This window comes from Miscanthus floridulus, chromosome 16 (genome assembly GCF_019320115.1).
Source record: "Miscanthus floridulus cultivar M001 chromosome 16, ASM1932011v1, whole genome shotgun sequence".
Classification (NCBI taxonomy): Eukaryota; Viridiplantae; Streptophyta; class Magnoliopsida; order Poales; family Poaceae; genus Miscanthus; species Miscanthus floridulus.
In genome coordinates, this window is record NC_089595.1 from 78,969,134 (window position 1) to 78,987,487 (window position 18,354).

The window sequence follows — 18,354 nt, forward strand, 5'->3', positions numbered from 1 at the left end:
ACATGGACTTTATTTGCAAAACAACATAATGTTGTTGCAACATGAACTGTGTATGGTTAAGCTGCCATACCATTTTACAACTCGAGGAAATTTTTTTAATGTTCTAGTACAAACACATTTTTTGTGCTGCCATAATGAAATGGAAAATCAAGTGAGCTTTATCCAAGATTTTTTACATTGCTTTTTGTGAAAGCTGAACTAAAATTGGGACGTTGGACAATTTTAAAGATCTAGAATAACACTACTGACAAAAATGTAATCTAATCTCCGTAGTTAGTGTTGACAAAAATGTAATCCAATCTCCATAGTTAGTGTTGTGTGTGTGCGTGCATGAGCGCGTGTGCGTGTACGTGTGTGTGCGCGCACGCTTGCATGCATGCGTGTGTGTCTGCATAGGTGTTAGTGTGGGTGTGTGGGTGTGGCCGTGGGCATGAGCGTGTGCTGCGTACACTGTGCACTTGTGTGTGTATGTGGTTTCGGATGCTCTGACCCTCTTCTTTCACTCCTGGTAACATAAAGATATATAGCTTTCTTGCATGTTCGAGAAAAAAGACAAATAGAACTTGTCATTTTGAACACCTAGAGAGATTTGATGTTGTGGTTGTTGACGGTCACCAACTCATCATTCCACATCATCAATGGTGCTTAATATGGCATCGTATATCACATCCACCTCAGTCAAAGGGTTTAATTCTAACAAATTCCATAAGTTTTGATGGCTACATGAGTGTAGGGAAAAATGGACAAAAGATGGGGTAGAATAGGCTAGGGGGTTGGGTGACCTAGGCCAGGGTCAGCCGACCTTTGATCCATGCAGAGAAAACACACTCGGGATGCATCTCACATGTGAATTCAATGTCGGTTTGCATCAGTGGAAATGATGAAGCCAAATGGAGATCACATGGATTCATGGGTCTATCCATTAGGTCTAAATGAAGTTCACTTCAACCAAAACTTGTAGAGTTCTCTAATCAATTTGTCGGGATCCGGGTTGGAGTAGTAAAGCTCTAGCATAAACATGGTGTTTAGGCTATAGGTTACCTATGGATACGGCCTGCCCCAAAGATGTGTGGTAGCTAGTAGGTGGTGACACCCCTGTCTATCCTTCATAGTCCATCAGGTTTGGGTAGGTTCTTAAAACATAGGGTCCAAAATTGATCTACCTCTATCAACCCTTCTTACCCCTTTCTGTTGGTGTTTGGGTCATGCCCCAAAGTATACAGTCGTGGTATAATATTTCTTAATCTTGCTAGAGTATCTTGGAAACCATAGATATCCTCTCTACCCATCATCCTTTGCCCTTGTTGCTATCCTTGAATGATCTTGATTCTAAACTAGTTCACTTCACATTCCCCGTGGAAATTTGATACCTTGGAATACTCCTGGGTGAATTCTACATTGACATTTGTGTGCTTGTGGATTTATCTGTCTGCCACATAAAGTGTCAATAGTGGGTTTAAGTTTAAATCATGTGATATGTTCCATCCGAGGAATATGATTTCACATGGCCAAGCAATTAGGTTCCCACATGATGGATGCACCGACTACTACACCATCTTTCATTATATTTATATGTATATGCAAGATGTATATTTGAGAAACAACATCATTCCTGAAATCATGTAACCATATTGGGCCTATTTGATTGAGCTCTTTCTACTCTTGCTTCTCTATAGGAAGTGATTCTCTAAGAGAAGTGATTTTGTGGCTAAAAATGACTCTCGATGATTCTTTAGGATAAACTCTCTACATAAAGTGATTATATGCGTGTAGTAAACTAGGAGAAGCTACTTTTGTAGCTCCTAGCCTTATAGTTCATTTTAGAAAATCATTTCATAGAATCAATGTAGAAAACTAATGATTCAAACTCTCATGCATTTGTCTGTCCTAGATGGGTGCAAACTTAGTGCAAATGCATCAGATTTTGAGAATCATGTAAATTTAACTGGGTGGGCTTTGGTATTTTTCTCTCAATCTGTTGTACCGACAATTCCCTAAAGTTAGAAATTATGTTTTCTTAATCTCCTATGGCAAATTTTAAGAGAAAATACTAAGGAATATACTATAGTTTGCTCTTAAGAGCAAGCACACCGTTGGTCTTTGTCGGTGTTTTTTACTAATAGTCTTATAGCCAAGTTAGCCAACATTTTTGCTGATATGGAGGAGAGATGGAATGAGAGAAAGAGAGACATATGAGAGCTTGGCTCTTATACAAGCAACAAGCTGGGCACAAGAGCCCATGCAGTAGTGGGTACATATAGCAAGTGGGTGTGAGGAGGAATATGAAAGAACATATGGGGCATGAGTAAAAAAGTAGTACCATTCTATATCTATATCTGTATCTATCTTAATATTAATATTAAAGAACAAAAATTTCTCCCTTATTTTTTCATCCACCTTCTCCTATCACTACTTGTGCAGCATCATTCTTCTTTCAACTTAGTTTAGAGTTGCAAAAACTTATTGACATTGCACCGCTCATGTTCTAGCCGAGATGGTTGAGCCCGGATCTATGCACATCTAGCCTTCCATCTTTTCTAACCTTTTCTAACCTCAAAACTGATATAGACAATAGCCACCAATTGATGTTGAATCAATCATATGGCATCAACCTTTTATTACAAATAGCATTTTTATGGATCTTAGAATTCAATTTAAATAAGATTTGACTAAGCCCAATTAAATTCAACACTCATTTATTTATTTCATTTTGTTTGTGAGTTAGTTTTTTCCGTGAGTCTTGAGATGTTTCGTTGTTTTATTGATTTTGTTTTTTACGAGCCTATTTATGTGTCTTTTGGTTTCATTTTTTCTGAGTTTGTTTCTATGTTCACTTTGGTTTTTTTACCCGTTCTTTCGTCTACTCCGTCCACAATTTTTTCCTACACGTTCCTCCACTTCAGTCCACATTATCAATTAAGATTGTATTTTAATACGATTAGGCTTAATATGACATTGTCATATTATTACCAACACTATCTTATATTATGGATGCCATGGTCATCATAAAATAAATTATAACTTTTAAATTTTATAGAAAGGATCAACATTATGGTATGAGTTGCTAGACTACGTCGAATAATGAATTCAATGATTCAAAAAAACTAAAAGATGGATTAAATGATTCAAAAAAACTAAAAGAAGGATTAAATTATACAAGGAATCCTGGTTTCAAAGAAAAGTAAAATGGGGATATGGTGTAATGTTTCCATCATCGTTTTTCATGAACATTTGATATTTTTGTTTTCTCACACTGCAACGCACGAGAATATTTGTTAGTAATAATAAAAAACATTTTATACACAAATAAAAGATAACTATTATATAACTTGACTCTTACAACTTGGCTTAGCCAAAAACTTAGCTTTATCAGGCCAGTCTTAGTGGTGAGTTTCATGGCGTTGTTATCAAAACTGTCATGTCATCTTTTATGTTGGTTACTGTGACAACAAATTTAATCTAGATAAAACTTTATCTCTCTTTATAATTAACCTGCAAAGCCATCAAATTTGGTAGACGTGGGCAGGGACGAGTGCACACCAGACCAGTGGGTAGGCCCAGAGTGCAGACCAGACCGGGGATTCTAATATTGGTTTCTTGTTTTTATCAATGCTAGCTACCATTACTAGAATCCACAAAATATTTTATCTTAAGAAAAGCTAAACGGTACCTGAGTGATTTTATCGCTTTTATCACATGATTTTTGCACCGTGCGATCTTTCGATTGTCATGGTGTAGAATCACTGGCCGCTGTTGCTAAATGCCGATTTCATACTTTGCAATGGTTTGGGGGTTTTGTAGTGTCCTCTCATTTTGGACATATTGTTACTGATTCGTACTACTGACCACATACACCAATTAAACTTTGTTCCATTGTTGCTATGTTTGCTAAATACAAGTTCTTTAAACTTTGTTTTTGCAATCTATAGGATAATTTTGTCTGTTTTGTCTTTTTTATATTTTAATACGTCGGTTTAGTTGAAGACCAAAGTAATTTTGCAATTTAACCTATAAAATAATTTTAGATTTTGTCACTTTGATTATTTGTCATATGCATATGGTTTATTCCAATATATAGAAATTTAGTTTCGCTATATATATCATGCTTGGATAAAAAGTCTTCTTTCTTACACCTAGATTTTTTTTTCTTTCATTTCCTTTCCCTTTCTTCATCCTAAATAGAATGCATGCGATGAACTAATATTTGGATGAAATTCTTCTCTCCTACACAACAATTTTAATTACTATCAATTTGTATTGGATTTATACTACACTTGTACTAAGGTTACGATAATTGTTTTGGTGTAATTCCTAGGTACAATTGATGTAACTAAAGATTTGTGTGAAAATATTGGCCTACACCTATCTTGGCTTGTCTAATTTGTGTGGCGATGGAGCCCTTCAAATCACGTGATTTATTTTTATCATCTAAATCATGTGATTTAAGCAATCATATCACCCAAGTGAGAAAAGCACTTAGATTGCATGATTTGTCACTACTTGTAATTTTGCAATTTATAGAATAATTTTGTATTTTTGTTATTTGTCAATTTTCTTATTTTTGTATGTTTTGTTATTTTCCTATTTTAATATGTTTCGTTGATTGAAGGTTCAAGTAATTCTGTTATTTTGCAATCCATGAAATAATTTTAGATTTTATCACTTTGATTATTTTTATATGCATACACTTTATTCCAATACATAAAATTTATTAAGTTTCGTTGTTATATCATGCTCGAGTGAAAATCTTCTTTCTCGCACCTCAATTTTTGCTTTCATTTTCATTCCCTTTCTTATTCCTAAACAGCATCTATAGAAGGAACCAAGATGCGAACGGAATTCTTCTCTCCTACACATTAATTTTAGTTACCATCAATTCGTACTAGATTTATACTATAGTAGTATATACATTAAAGTTACGATGATTATTTTGGTGTAATTCCTAGGTGGAATTGGTATAACTAAAAATTTGTTCTAGAATTAGTGTAATTTCCAGGTAGTGACTATCAATTTTAGAATTGGTTGACAATACGGTTTAGTTGAACCGGGCTTTCCTCATTTGCAACTCATACAATTCGCATGATATAGTAGTAGCAGCAGCAGTAGTATCCCATTGACTAGAAGGTTCAAATCACACTGTGTTTCTTAATCTATGTTATTTATCCCTATTTAGCACTCACGTGATTTTTTTGCTATAAATCACTTGATTCGCTACCAGCTAGATATTTGTGTGATATCTATTGTCAAATAACTTGGGTATACGAATGCCTCATATTCATCACCCATGCTGATGAGTAGAGCCAGTTGAGGATTGTGGTAAATTTGGACAGATGATTGATTGTTGTTTTGGAGATGTTCCATATAAATTCGTAGCTTCTAGTACTAGTTAGGTTCGAATGTTGTAATGTTGTTTGGGAATTTAATAAAGTTCTATATGAAAATCCCTTTGTTGTGTTTCAAGTTTATGGATTTTCAATCTGTTTTACATTTGTTTTTTATTTTCCTTATCCTATTTTGTTGTGTTTTTTCATTCCATAGAAATTAATAGCTTCTAGTAGTAGTTAGGTTCGATTGATACAAAGGTGTTTGTGATTTTCATAAAGATCTATATGAAAATCCCTTTGTTTTGATTCAAGCATCTGTATTTGCAATGTTTACATATTTATTTTAAATTTCCATCTCATCTATTTCTTTTATGTTGATTTCCATACACTACTGCAAAGTTGGTTGCGATTTTCATAAAGATTCATAGTTTACTTTGTTTTGCATCATTCATTTGTATTTGAAATATGTAATTTGCTTCTTTTTAATTTTCCATTTCATCTGTTTCTTTGATTTTGATTTCCATAGAAATTCACTGCTTGTAGTAGTAGTTAGACTGCTGCAAATTTGCTTGGGATTTTCATAAAGATCCATAAGAAAATTCATTTGTGTTGCACATGCATTTGAATTTATATTCTGTTATCTCTATGTCAAAGTTTCCTTCTCATATTTTTCTTTGTATTTGTTATCCAAACACTTAGTTCTTTCTAATTGTTTATGTTTTTTGTTTATTGAGTATTGTCACGTCTATTCTTTTAGTTATGATTTATGATATGTCTTCTGTTATATTTAGGAAAGAATTCTGAGTGATCTAAGCTTAGATATATTTATGAACTTGGTGTGGAGGGGGAGGGTGGAGCGATAGAATTCGTGTGAATCTAAACTTTGTTCCACTTGATTTTCGTTTTCGGGTTTATTTGAGTGATTTGGCCTCATTCGGACTCTATTGTTGTTGTGTCGTGTAATTTGTTCTCTCAAATTGCTTGAGTGATTAGAGGGGACGGATCACGCGGCTTCTAAACATTTTTATTTTTGCTATGGGATTCCGTTTACTTACCCTCTGATTTCACTTTTTTTTTTTTGAAAACTTTGATTCCACTTATTTGGGAAATCTAGCTGCTGTATTGGACCTCACTTTCCACTCGCAGCTCTTGGCCCTGCGCGCCCCGTCCAAGCGCTGTGTCGTCAGCACTGACTGAAGCCCTCAGGCGCCCGATGCCCACCACGTGTCGCCATCGCTTGGCGCCGCACAGCCGCCCCCCGCGCGCTGCTATATATGGCGTGCGCGCAGCACGGCGCATTGTTTCATGCCTTTCGCGAGAGAAAGGGGGTCGAATCGGCGGCTGATTTGACTTTTTTCGCTATTCGAGCTGTGAAAGTGATCCGAGCGGTCACAGGTTCGGAAGCGCCGGGTCGGCCGGAGCCGGAGGAGAAACGTAACCAGTCGAGCGAGGAGAGATATGGGCAGCGGCGGAGGAGGCAGAGTGCCGGCGGCGCAGTCGCAGGAGCTGCAGCTGCCGCCGGGGTTCCGGTTCCACCCGACCGACGAGGAGCTGGTGATGCACTACCTCTGCCGGCGCTGCGCCGGGCTGCCCATCTCCGTGCCCATCATCGCCGAGATCGATCTGTACAAGTACAACCCCTGGCAGCTCCCAAGTACGTGTCGTCCGCCGCTCCGTGCATACGCAATACAGTTTGTTCCAAGTTTCTTAGCTCGCCTGTACCTGAATCCTGATCGGTACTGCTGTCTTTGGTTTAATTTGTGCAGGGATGGCGCTGTACGGCGAGAAGGAGTGGTACTTCTTCTCCCCGCGGGACCGCAAGTACCCGAACGGGTCGCGGCCGAACCGCACCGCCGGCGCCGGGTACTGGAAGGCCACCGGTGCAGACAAGCCGGTGGGCACGCCGAAGCCGGTGGCCATCAAGAAGGCGCTCGTGTTCTACGCCGGCAAAGCGCCCAAGGGCGACAAGACCAACTGGATCATGCATGAGTACCGCCTCGCCGACGTTGACCGCACCGCCCGCAACAAGAACAACAGCCTCAGGGTACGTTCACAGTCCCGGCGCGTGCATTTCTGTGCAGAAATAATATATCTCTTGCTCGTACTATATTGTTTGCTAATATCTCTTGTCCCGTCAATACACTGTTGCCGTAATCATCGACACGTATGGATCACAAAGAATAATTAGCAATCGAATTATTACTACTAGCTAGGCGCGGAAAAAAGATGTCGAGTCCCCCATCTGAGCAAGTGTGAACCCCTTGGAGATGCTGTGCCGTGCGTCATCTCCTTCAGCCGCCAATTATCTCTTGCGCTTTTGCGAGCTACGACAGCGATCGGAAACGATCGAAAACGACGCATCAATGCCTATGGATTTCATTTGATCGTTAAGAAAATCGTATAATTGTTTTCCCTTTCTGTTGGATAGATAGATTGGGCGGTATGGGCGTGATTAAGAAATTGTTTTTAATTTCCTTCCGTCTTTTTCCCTGTTGCAGTTGGATGATTGGGTGCTGTGCCGAATCTACAAGAAGAAAGGCGTGCCGGAGAAGCCGACCGGAGCCGGCGGCGGGGCCGAGGCGAGCAGCCAAGGCGCGCAGCTGGGGTCCATGGGCTCGCCGCCGGAGAAGAAGCCATCCGTGCTGCCGCCTCCCACGGCCACGGCCGCGGCCGGGACGGGGTTATACGCGCCGCCGCCGTTCTCGGAGCTGGCGGCGTACTGCGAGGTCCGGCCATCGGACTCGATGCCCCGGGCGCACGGCGCGGACTCGAGCTGCTCGGGCCAGGGCCACGCCCTGGCTGCTACGTCGTCGTCGTGCGGCGGCGGCGAGCGGCCTGAGGTGCAGAGCCAGCCCAAGATCGCCGAGTGGGAGCGCACGTTCGCCGGTGCCGGCCCGGGGATTAACCCGGCCGGCTCGATGCTGGGGCTTGGCGGGCATCATCAGCTCGCCCCAGCGGCGGTCGGGGTGGGGCAGCTGCCCGCCGGCGACCCGCTGCTCCAGGACATCCTCACGTACTGGGGCAAGCCGTACTGAGGAAGGACGGTGGCTAGCCGAATTGTCGTCATCGGGATGACTGGGCCGAGCCGCCGGCGATGAGGCCGTGTCGAGCCCTGATCGTGGAGCAGGACTGCAGGACCATTGCTTATTACTGCTACGAGAGTGGAATGAAGCTGTGTATATGCGATTGATTTGGTGCTGGGATTTTTGTGTACTTATATTAGTACTAGTATATACACTTGAGTATATATGTTTTTCTTATATATATGGAGTAATATTTATAATATTATATCTATCTATTTATTGGACTGTCCCGAGATATGACATTGCATTGGTACGGTGTGCATGCAGGGTATTGGTAATTTGTGCCCTTTGCTGACAAGCTATGGCTGAAAGTATTGTTGGCTGATTTATTGTGATAAAAAAATAATGTTCGTTGACTGAAAAAGTATGGCTTATAAGGGGCGTTGGCGTTCAGATCGATCGATAAAACTATTTCAGCGTGATGTTTTGGATTTGTGTGAAGCTAAGCACTGTGGGGTGGTTCTATATAGTCCAGTACAGACCTTATTTCTAAACGTAAAAATTTCACAATTGACACGAAACAAATTTATTTCGCAGGAAACGTAAGAGTCAAAAAAAAAAATCTCAAGTTCCAAAAGAGTGTTCTGAATCGGACCCGACACCACACACCAATTCTCACCGGGCATATCTGAACCACAATCACAAAGTTTCCGGAACCATTGGGTCATGGAACGGAGATTGAAAAACATGATACACTTTTTTGAAAAAGAGTTTTCTAGTTTCCGAAATGATTGGGTCCTGGAACGGATCAAGAATTTAATATAATTTTTAAGAAAGAGTTTTTTTTTACTGTACGTAGGAACAAGAGGGATCCCACGACGTTCCCGGGACGTGGCATCCTACCACGGTCCCGGTGACGGTGATCTGTACACGACATATGCATGATCAATGCCATCTTTCTGCCCACACTGGTTGCCCGAGTATGATTAATTTAACTGGCCTTGTACTTTGGCTACTTTACTCCGGCCTGCTAGCTATCTTTTTTCACACCAGTACCATCATGTGTGAATGTCGTTTACTCGTTTACAAGGTGCATCTATAAACAATCACAAAATCCACGTTCCTTAGCTAGTTCGATCTGCAGTAGTGGTAAGTGCAGAATCCGTGTCCATACACGCGTCATCTCGTCGCTCCAAGTTGCAACCCTCACGGAGTCGCGGTCCCCAGCGCACCGTCGCTTGCGGATAAAAGCACCGCCGTTTGGACTCGGTTCCAGCAGCGGTCACGCTCACCGGCTCACGCGCGCGATATCGAGAATTCGAGATCGTCACGCAGCCGAGGAGGATCGGAGCCATGCCTGAACCGCAAACTCTTCTCTCCTCGACGAAATTCCACTCGAAGTCTTCAAGATTTACCAACAATCCGTGGCTCCTCGACGTCGTGCACATCCATTCTTCATCATAAGCGCGTTCACGGCCTATCCATCCGTACGTGGCAGCACCGGGTGCTGGGTGCGTACGGGCCGGTAACCGTGTCACCTCGGACATGTTCGGCGACACGCAACCCTGCAGGAGCGGTCGAGTGCGCGCGCGTGTACGTGTGCAGGCGCCGAGCCACACGAAGCGGCCGATCCAGCATCTTCAAAGCTGCTCGGTCAATTGGCACGTGTGGGCAATCGTCAATACGGACGGATCGGGGCATTGCCGCTAAAGCGCACGAGACGCGGTTGCGCGAGTGGCGAGTCGTCGTCGTCGCGGTGCGCCGTGCCGTACGCCCGCGGCCTCCCTCTTGGCCTCTTGGGGCGGCGGGCGGGCGGGCGGGCGTGCGTGCGCCGCTGACCGCCTTACGGGCCTGTGCGGTCGCGGTCAGGGCTCGGACTTCCCTCGCCTAAACGGAGACCGCCCGCCACGGACACGGATGAAGAGCTTTGCTGTCCATGGCGTGCGCGAAGCAATGCGCCAGCCGGCCGCCTCCGCAATGGCTCCGGAGCTTGGAAAAGTACGAAGCGCAGTTGGTGGCTGGCTTGATGTGTGAAGCAAATGGGGCTTGCTTTCCGACGTCTTGTCGGGCTTTGCGTTGCGTGGGCCTGTTGCCGGTCAGGTGGCTGGACTTCGTCCATGCTGGGCCTGCGTCAACTGCCCTCGGTCCTTCCCGAGCGGTCAAGGCCCGAGGAAGTCAGGGCGGCTGCGTGCCGCCTGGTTGAGAGAAGGGGGTTGGTCGAGATGGGCTGAATAGTGTTCGGCCGAGGGTACGGATGGTTGAGGCGGGCCGCGGGTGCTGGACCTAATTTGCTTTGCAGGCCGTGTCGTGGGACACCCCGTTATCTGCCCCCACAATAGTATATCAGTATTGTTTGGCTACTATTTTAATTTTTAAAGATTCACATATATTTACTATTTTTTTCTTGAAGACTTAGACATGGATTCTATTATTAATAGTAGGTATCAATTTTGTATATTTGATAGTTGTGTCTTAGGCTTTTAATGTGGGGCTATCACTTTGAGGATTCTTGGAAACTTAGTGAAAATCACCCTGTGTATCGTCATATAAATATTTTGGATACCACAATTCAAAAACTAAGTAAGTCTAATTAATCAATGTTGCATGCCAACTAATAGTATAAAAGATCTAATCCCTTCGTCATCTAGACTTCAGTAAGGATACTATTTTTTTTAAAAAAAACATTAATTATCGCTACCACCTAGATTTAGTTTGGTATCTGTTTGAAGATTCTTGGGCATTAATGGAAGCCTAGTACACTATATTCTCCATTGCTATAAATAGAAATAATCACCATTCCATTCGAGCAAAGATCAATACAAGATCCCAGCAAAATCAACCCAATACTACTGTAGAATCGCTATGAAAGTAGTCATTAACATCCTTGTGTGCGCTTTTGTATTTGCCATGTTTAGAATTGGTGGAGCTTTTGATAACTACGATTGTCAACGAGAGAAAGATTTAGTCATTAGCAAATGCATGGACACCATGAGAAAAGAGGGTGATTACGTCCCCCCCCCCCCCCCCCCCCCCAAAGGAGAAATGTCATAAAGAGGTGGAACATTGTGACATGACTTGTGTTTGCCATATACTCAACCATAATGATGAGAAGCATGTAGACCCGAAGAAACTTGTTCGTCTTGCAAGGGAATGCAACAACCCTGTGCTAGTTGGATATAAATGTTGAAGTAAGTTCTTAAATGTATTCATTTCATCATAGCAAAATAAACATTTGTAGTACTACGTCTTTACTATATATGCAAGAAATGTTCATACTAATTTTACACAATTCTTACTGATGTTTAGGTTGGACTGTTCACCCGCCAAATTAACCGCGCCACCAGAGGCACATCCATGAGTTATGACGAAAACATTCATGTAACCCATGGAAGAATAATGAAATAATAAGTTTTGGCAAGTATTTAGTTGTTGAGAGTTGATAAGTGTTCAATTTTTTGGGCACCAAAAGCAAAAGGAATTTCGGGCACATCTTGAGCCGCTCTATCAATTCGATCCGACTAGCATTTAGACTGCATGATGTGTTGAATTCCTCCCCTTGGATGGATTCAATGATGTCCTTTGTTATCTTTTTCTTGTCAAAGACATCTGAGACACAGACCATATCATCGCACCAAAATGGTCTTTCACCCTTAGATCTAAGCATGGGCGTTCGGGTTACCCGATTTTTTCGGGTCGGGTAATTCGGGTAATTCAAAATTCGGGTAATGAAAATTGCTACCCGATATTACCTTCGAAAAAACACTACCCGCAAATTCGGGTACCCGATAATTCGGGTATTACCCGATATACCCAAATTTACAGAAAACAACAAACTACACTAAATTTCAGTAGCGATCTATACATAATTTCAGCAGCAATTTGTATAGAATTTCAATAGCAATTTGTAGAGAATAATATATTACAGTCACTCATTCAAATAGAGAGAATTATATTCTAATAAAGTGATAAGTTAAATGGTTCAGCTAACAACACATGATAAATACAAAGACAAAAACAAATCTTTGGGTAGTTCGAGCAGTTTGGGTACCGAGGGATATTACCCGAATTACCCAAACTAATTTCGGGTAATCAAAATCGCTATCCGAATTTGGGATCGGGTACCTCGGGTTCGGGTAATTCGGGTCCGGGTTCGGGTAATTCGGGTACGGGTAATGGGTATCGGGTATTTTGCCCAGGCTTACTTAGATCATTGTAGATATATTGAACCAGGCAAGTCTTCCCCACCCCGTGAGTGCCAATTGGGATGACAAAAACATGATTTTGCAGTTAGTCTCAGCATGTCCTGCCCTGCCGCTTTTAATTATGCTTGGCTCTGCTACAAGAACACCCCACATGTAGATACGCTTTCTATAAGGGTTTGAAACGCTTTATTTCATCTTTATGGGATTATAGATATGCTTTGGTAAAGCGTGTCTAGAGCGTCTCCCTACGGACCATGTCTGGATATATAGATACGAATTAGGAAACGTGTCTAGGGGCTTTGAGACATTTTTATAGACGCGTTCCTAGCGTGTCTACACTATATCGTGCCAAAATTTGTAGACACATACTTTAAACGTGTCTAAGAGCTTTGATATGCTTTCATAGATGCGCTTGATGCGTGTCTACACATGTAGGAATGCTCTTGCATATACTTTTACATTACGCATCTACTGATGTATAGACACATTGTACAACAACGTTTTACTGTGTGCTAAAGAATAATTGATGCGCTTTTACAGATATGTTTATATTCGTTTCTACTAACTAGACATGTTTTATGTGTAATACACAAACCATTTTAAGCATATTCATATTACAGTCACGTTAACAAGATTAAGAGATGCTATTTTGCAAATAAACAACAAAAGCGTAAAACTGTACATCATACATACTTAAATAAAAGTGCATTTAATAATAGAGTCAAACATCCATAGAACTGTTACATAGTGAATGAGCAATATCTAAGTAGAAAAACATATCTACAGGCAATATGGACATATCCATAAATAAGTTCTACAAACTAGTTGATTAGCTAATTCATCTACAATCTTCATTCATCTGAATCATTCCATTCTGCTGCAAAATAAGAGAGTGAAGAAAATTAGGCAATGGCCTTTTCAAAATTAAAGGACAGTAAGTTTTTTGTAGCTCTACAGAAGAATGTAACTAACCAAGTTATCATGCACATCTTGGAGTTGAAGTCTTAGGTCTTTTCACCTATATAAACATGGACATCTTAAATTAGTAAGCTTAAGAATAAATAAATAATTGGAATGTACTATAGGTCAGTGTGGAATTGAACTTACACGTGATCTAGGCCAAGCAACAACACAGCCAATGGCATCTCCTACTGTGCGTAGACTTTCGTATGGTCTAGGCAACTTCTCATCCCCAATGTCGCGTACATTGTGAACAGCAACCGCGACATATTCATATCCAAGCATGTCTCCTCCAACCACATGTGTTCTATCAGTAGAGATTAAGTTCCCTTTTGCCACAGCTTTATTTTCGTGCCTTAGTGGCATCAAGAAAACCCGTTTTTGATCCTACCATTCAAAAATATTGAATACTATTACATCTGAACATGTAAACAATTTATGTAGAAAAAATGAGGCGAAGAACATACAGATATTGGTTGACTACGATCCATTGTTGTGTTGTTTGGATGTACCTATAGTAGGAGCCATTTTGACCATCAGCAAATAACTTTATCAAGCAAGGATAATCGTAACCTCTAAAGGAAGGTATTCCTGCATTAAGTAATTTCATATCATGGGTTTTTCATACCTGTTTTGATTTTGGTAGGCACTCCCGTTGTAAGGCTAAACATGCATAGCCCTTGTTGCTTTGACTACGATTCCTAATATTACGCTGCAATAAATTTCACATCAGTTGCATCCTTTTTTTAAAAAAAATATTGTAATAGAAAAAAGTGTCTTGGTCTATACTAGAGTTTAGTATTTTTCAACATACCACTGCAGCTGTGTTTTCCTGTGGCAAAGATGAATTAGCAGAACCCTCATTGTATTTTGGGGCATTAGTATTATTCCTCTGTAAATGTGGCTGCACCTAGTAGTGAAGCACAGTTTGAAGACATTAAAAAATATGGCATTCTATACTAGTTAATGAAAAGCAGTGTGAGATAAACAATGTACCAGTTGTACAGAAGCTCTAGGAGACTGAGCATTAGTATTTGATTCTTCATGGTTCTCATCAGAATCCTGATTACTGCTATCAACACAGTCATGTTGAATATTGTCACGTACTCTTTCAACCTGATTAGCAAAGCAACAAATGTGAAACATGGGCACAGCACAAAATAAACATTTATTTTTTTCCAATAGAAAAGGCATGGCCTAGGTTCTTACCACGTCATTTTCTGATGGTACGGATCCATTTGTCCAATCCTCTCCAGGAAACTTTCGCTCTAAGAAAGCATGCATGCGCTCCACCTTATTTCTGAGTTCCATCTCATTTTTTAGTCCATTTGTTTCAGGTTGCTCAACAAAAGCCGGACCTTGAGATACCTTTCACTTGGCTCTAGTACTTGTCATCATAGTAACCACGTGGTTTTGACTCCTTAGCAATTACATCATCAAACACCTCCTCATAGTCTTTTTCCGAAATAATACCATTGTTATTCTCTTTCCGTTTTGCTAATTCATCAAAAGATGTGTCCTACAGTGAACATATACAGAATTATTAACATTATGAAAGAGATTTCAGATTCAATGCAAATCATAACTTGTAAGATAGAAAAAGTACCATAACTATTTGTACACTGCAATTGGCACATCTGCCGTCCTTTTTTGTATGAGCTTTGTCCCATAATTCAATCCTATGGACCTTTCCTTTCTTTTCATCTTCCTGCATGATCGACAAAGCAAATTGTGAGCTCCAATAATTTATCAACTCGACCTATTCATGCTGTCAGATAACAAAATTTACAAGAGATCAGAGATGACCATCTCTTTTTTCAGTCTAGCATGGCTTTTCCTTCCAGTTGTGTGTGGATTCTTTTGTTCATTAGCACACCGTGAGTTCGTTGCACATAATTGCTACAAATATTTAGTGCACAATGAGACAAACCTTGGACTTAAATGTTAATGGAAAATAATTCCTGTACTTCCAGATATTATACTTTGGAACTCAATCTAAAGTGGTACATAATGAGATGAGACACACCTTGTGTTTTTCTCCACACCATATTCCAACAAGAGCACTCCATTGATGTTCATTGACATCTTCTGGCTTATCTTTCTCAATTGCAGCCAGTGATCTTTGTTGGGGATTAAAATATTTTTTCTTCAACTTAGATTTGAATGCTCTCCACCTGTTGTTAACAGTTTGTAGGACCCAGTCTCTTGTAAGTTGTGTCGTCTGTGGGGTAGATAAATTTCCCCTATAAATATAGGTAACTATCAGCACATAGAAGCCATCTCAAACATGAAAAATCTCGTTGTCAACAAAAGTTTACCTCAACATCTCTAATTATGTTCTTCTTATAACCTTGATAGAGTTTACTGTCCCATCTTTCAATGCGCAATGGTGCAAACTTTGGTTTCATTGCTAGGGTTCCAAGATACTGACCAAGAATGGAAGCTGATCTATCATTTGGCACACCATTTTCATCGGTCTCCTCAATCACCTTTCCTCCACGTGAGTGTAACAAATCTGAAACTCTGAAATCCCCTGGAATCTGACGCACCTCTCCATTTGGCCCAGGTTGTAATGAAAAATAATGTTATATTGATTTTTGACATATTATACATATGCAAATGTGTGAAGGGCGGGCCTAGTGCAAGCGGTAGAGTCTTACCGTCTGTGACCGGAAGGTCCTAGGTTCGAGTCGCAGTCTCCTCGCATTGCACAGGCGAGGATAAGGCTTGCCACTAGCACCCTTCCCCAGACCCCGCACAGAGCGGAAGCTCTCTGCACTAGGTATGCCCTTTATACATATGCAGATGTGTGGGGAAAAAACAAACTTACATCTTATCCTAATTGGGCTTTTACGTCGTTGAGTTAATCCCGGTAAAACGTTTTCAATCTCTGGTGGACCCTCTAAATTGTCCTCAGTGTCCTGCTCATTGTCAACATTACCACCCTGCACAGGTTCTGCATTCTGATAGTCCAGGTTCAAGTTTCGTAGTCGCCGAGGCCCTCTCGCCATGAGTTCTTTGGTAAAGAGAAACGATAAAAACAAAAGTGGATGAAGAATAGTTGAAATTAATTTAGTGCAGCATTTTCTTGTGAAAACATTAAACAAATAAGCCCGACAACTTTCTGATGCAGGTTCAGGGTTAAACCACAGGTCATACCCATGGTTGAAGATACTGCCGTATTATCAATCTGTTTTTAGGGCACCAATATAAAATCATGGTGGACAAATATGATCTAGGGCGCAGTGGTAACTACATTCGATCAAAGGTGAGTCCAATTCATAACTATAAAGACTGGAACGTATGGAAGGAACAGAGTAACTGCTTCTACAACAAATTGAACCTGAGTAGTCTGAACCTTCTGTGCATAACAAATGGAGGCAAATTTAACAAAACCATTCATACAAATTTTCATAAGATGAGAAACAATTCCCCCATAGCAACTAGCACGTGAGATCAAATCATGCCCCATGGTTGTTTTGCCCCAAAACCAATCGTACTTGTGGGGTACTGGGGAAGATGCAAGAGCGGGAGTACTTACCAAGAGAAAGACCAGAGAAGGATCCAGAACCTTTTAGGCTGAGATTCAAAATGGAGATTGAAAACAGAAATCAGCTGAGGACGGAAAGAGAACAGCTAATCGCACAAATGAGGACCGTACCTTCACTGCACAGGACGCCGCTACGAACTGCCAAAGTGGGGAGACGTGGGGATGAGGGTGAGGCGGCTGGGGTATGGATGAAAATGGTACGGATATTTATCCGACCGTCCGTTCGACCGAACAAATATGAACACTTAAATGGATAATTATATGGATATTCGGATTTTTTTCCGGATACGGATACTTAAATGGATAGTTTACACGGATATCAAATACAAATATGATATCGTCGGTATCCGGCGGATACGGATAATCCGAGTAAAAAAACGGATATATCCGTCCGGATACTATCCGTTTAAGTTCAAACGACCTTGGATGGAGAAATGATCAAAATAAAAATTGTAGATCTTAATGAGTTGAACAAACTTGGTATTCAAAACTTTTCAATTTGAGACAATTTAGGGTTCTGAAAACTAGTTTGTAGGCGTCAAAATTTAAAAATCATAAAGTTGAACCGTCCAAACTATCTCAAATAGAAAGTTGACCAAAACAACAATTGTAGATCTTGATGAGTTTAACAAACTTGGTATTCAAAACTTTTTAATTTGAAGTCATTTAGAGTTCATAATACTAGAGTCAAAGTGTTGTTTTTTCATTTAACCAAATTTGACTTGGTCAAACTTGCTCAAATGAGACACTAAATGACCTCAGATGAAAAATCTCTGAATACCAAGTTTGATCATCTCAGCAAGATCTACAATTGTTACATAGCTCATTTTCCCATTTGAGAAATTTTTATCAAACACTAGTCACAAATTCTTGAATCTCATATAGACTTTCTAAAACTATGTCACACACTTATGAAATTTGAACTATATTTTGTTCAAACTTTTTCAAATGAAAAAATGGCCTATATAAGGATTGTAGATCTTGATGAGCTGAACAAACTTGGTATTCAAAACTTTTGAATTTGAGACAATCTAGGGTTCCGAAAACTAGTTTGTAGGCGTCAAAATTTAAAAATCACAAATTTAAACTGTCCAAACTATCTCAAATAGAAAGTTGACCAAAACAACAATTGTAGATCTTGATGAGTTTAACAAACTTGGTATTCAAAACTTTTTAATTTGAAGTCATTTAGAGTTCATAATACTAGAGTCAAAGTCTTGTTTTTTCATTTGACCAACTTTGACTTGGTCAAACTTGCTCAAATGAGACACTAAATGACCTCAGATGAAAAATCT

The 18,354-nt window shown here is 40.5% G+C and overlaps 1 protein-coding gene and 1 pseudogene across 1 annotated transcript; one reads left to right on the forward strand and one right to left on the reverse strand.

Moving 5' to 3' along the window:
* Positions 1 to 6,646: 6,646 nt before the first annotated feature.
* On the forward strand, positions 6,647 to 8,624 carry LOC136512346 (NAC domain-containing protein 48-like). Its single transcript, XM_066506314.1, has 3 exons — positions 6,647 to 6,978; positions 7,091 to 7,368; positions 7,823 to 8,624. The coding sequence occupies exons 1-3, from the start codon at positions 6,783 to 6,785 to the stop codon at positions 8,357 to 8,359; spliced, it is 1,011 nt and encodes a 336-aa protein (XP_066362411.1). The 5' UTR covers positions 6,647 to 6,782; the 3' UTR covers positions 8,360 to 8,624.
* Positions 8,625 to 13,270: 4,646 nt separating this feature from the next.
* On the reverse strand, positions 13,271 to 17,223 carry LOC136510893 (uncharacterized; annotated as a pseudogene).
* Positions 17,224 to 18,354: the final 1,131 nt, after the last annotated feature.

Bases quoted from the DNA above. Each gene is read 5' to 3' on its own strand.
- LOC136512346 (XM_066506314.1), top strand. From the start codon at position 6,783: ATGGGCAGCGGCGGAGGAGGCAGAGTGCCGGCGGCGCAGTCGCAGGAG. The intron at 6,979-7,090 runs GTACGTGTCGTC...TAATTTGTGCAG, and splicing joins CAACCCCTGGCAGCTCCCAA to GGATGGCGCTGTACGGCGAG. The intron at 7,369-7,822 runs GTACGTTCACAG...TCCCTGTTGCAG, and splicing joins ACAAGAACAACAGCCTCAGG to TTGGATGATTGGGTGCTGTG.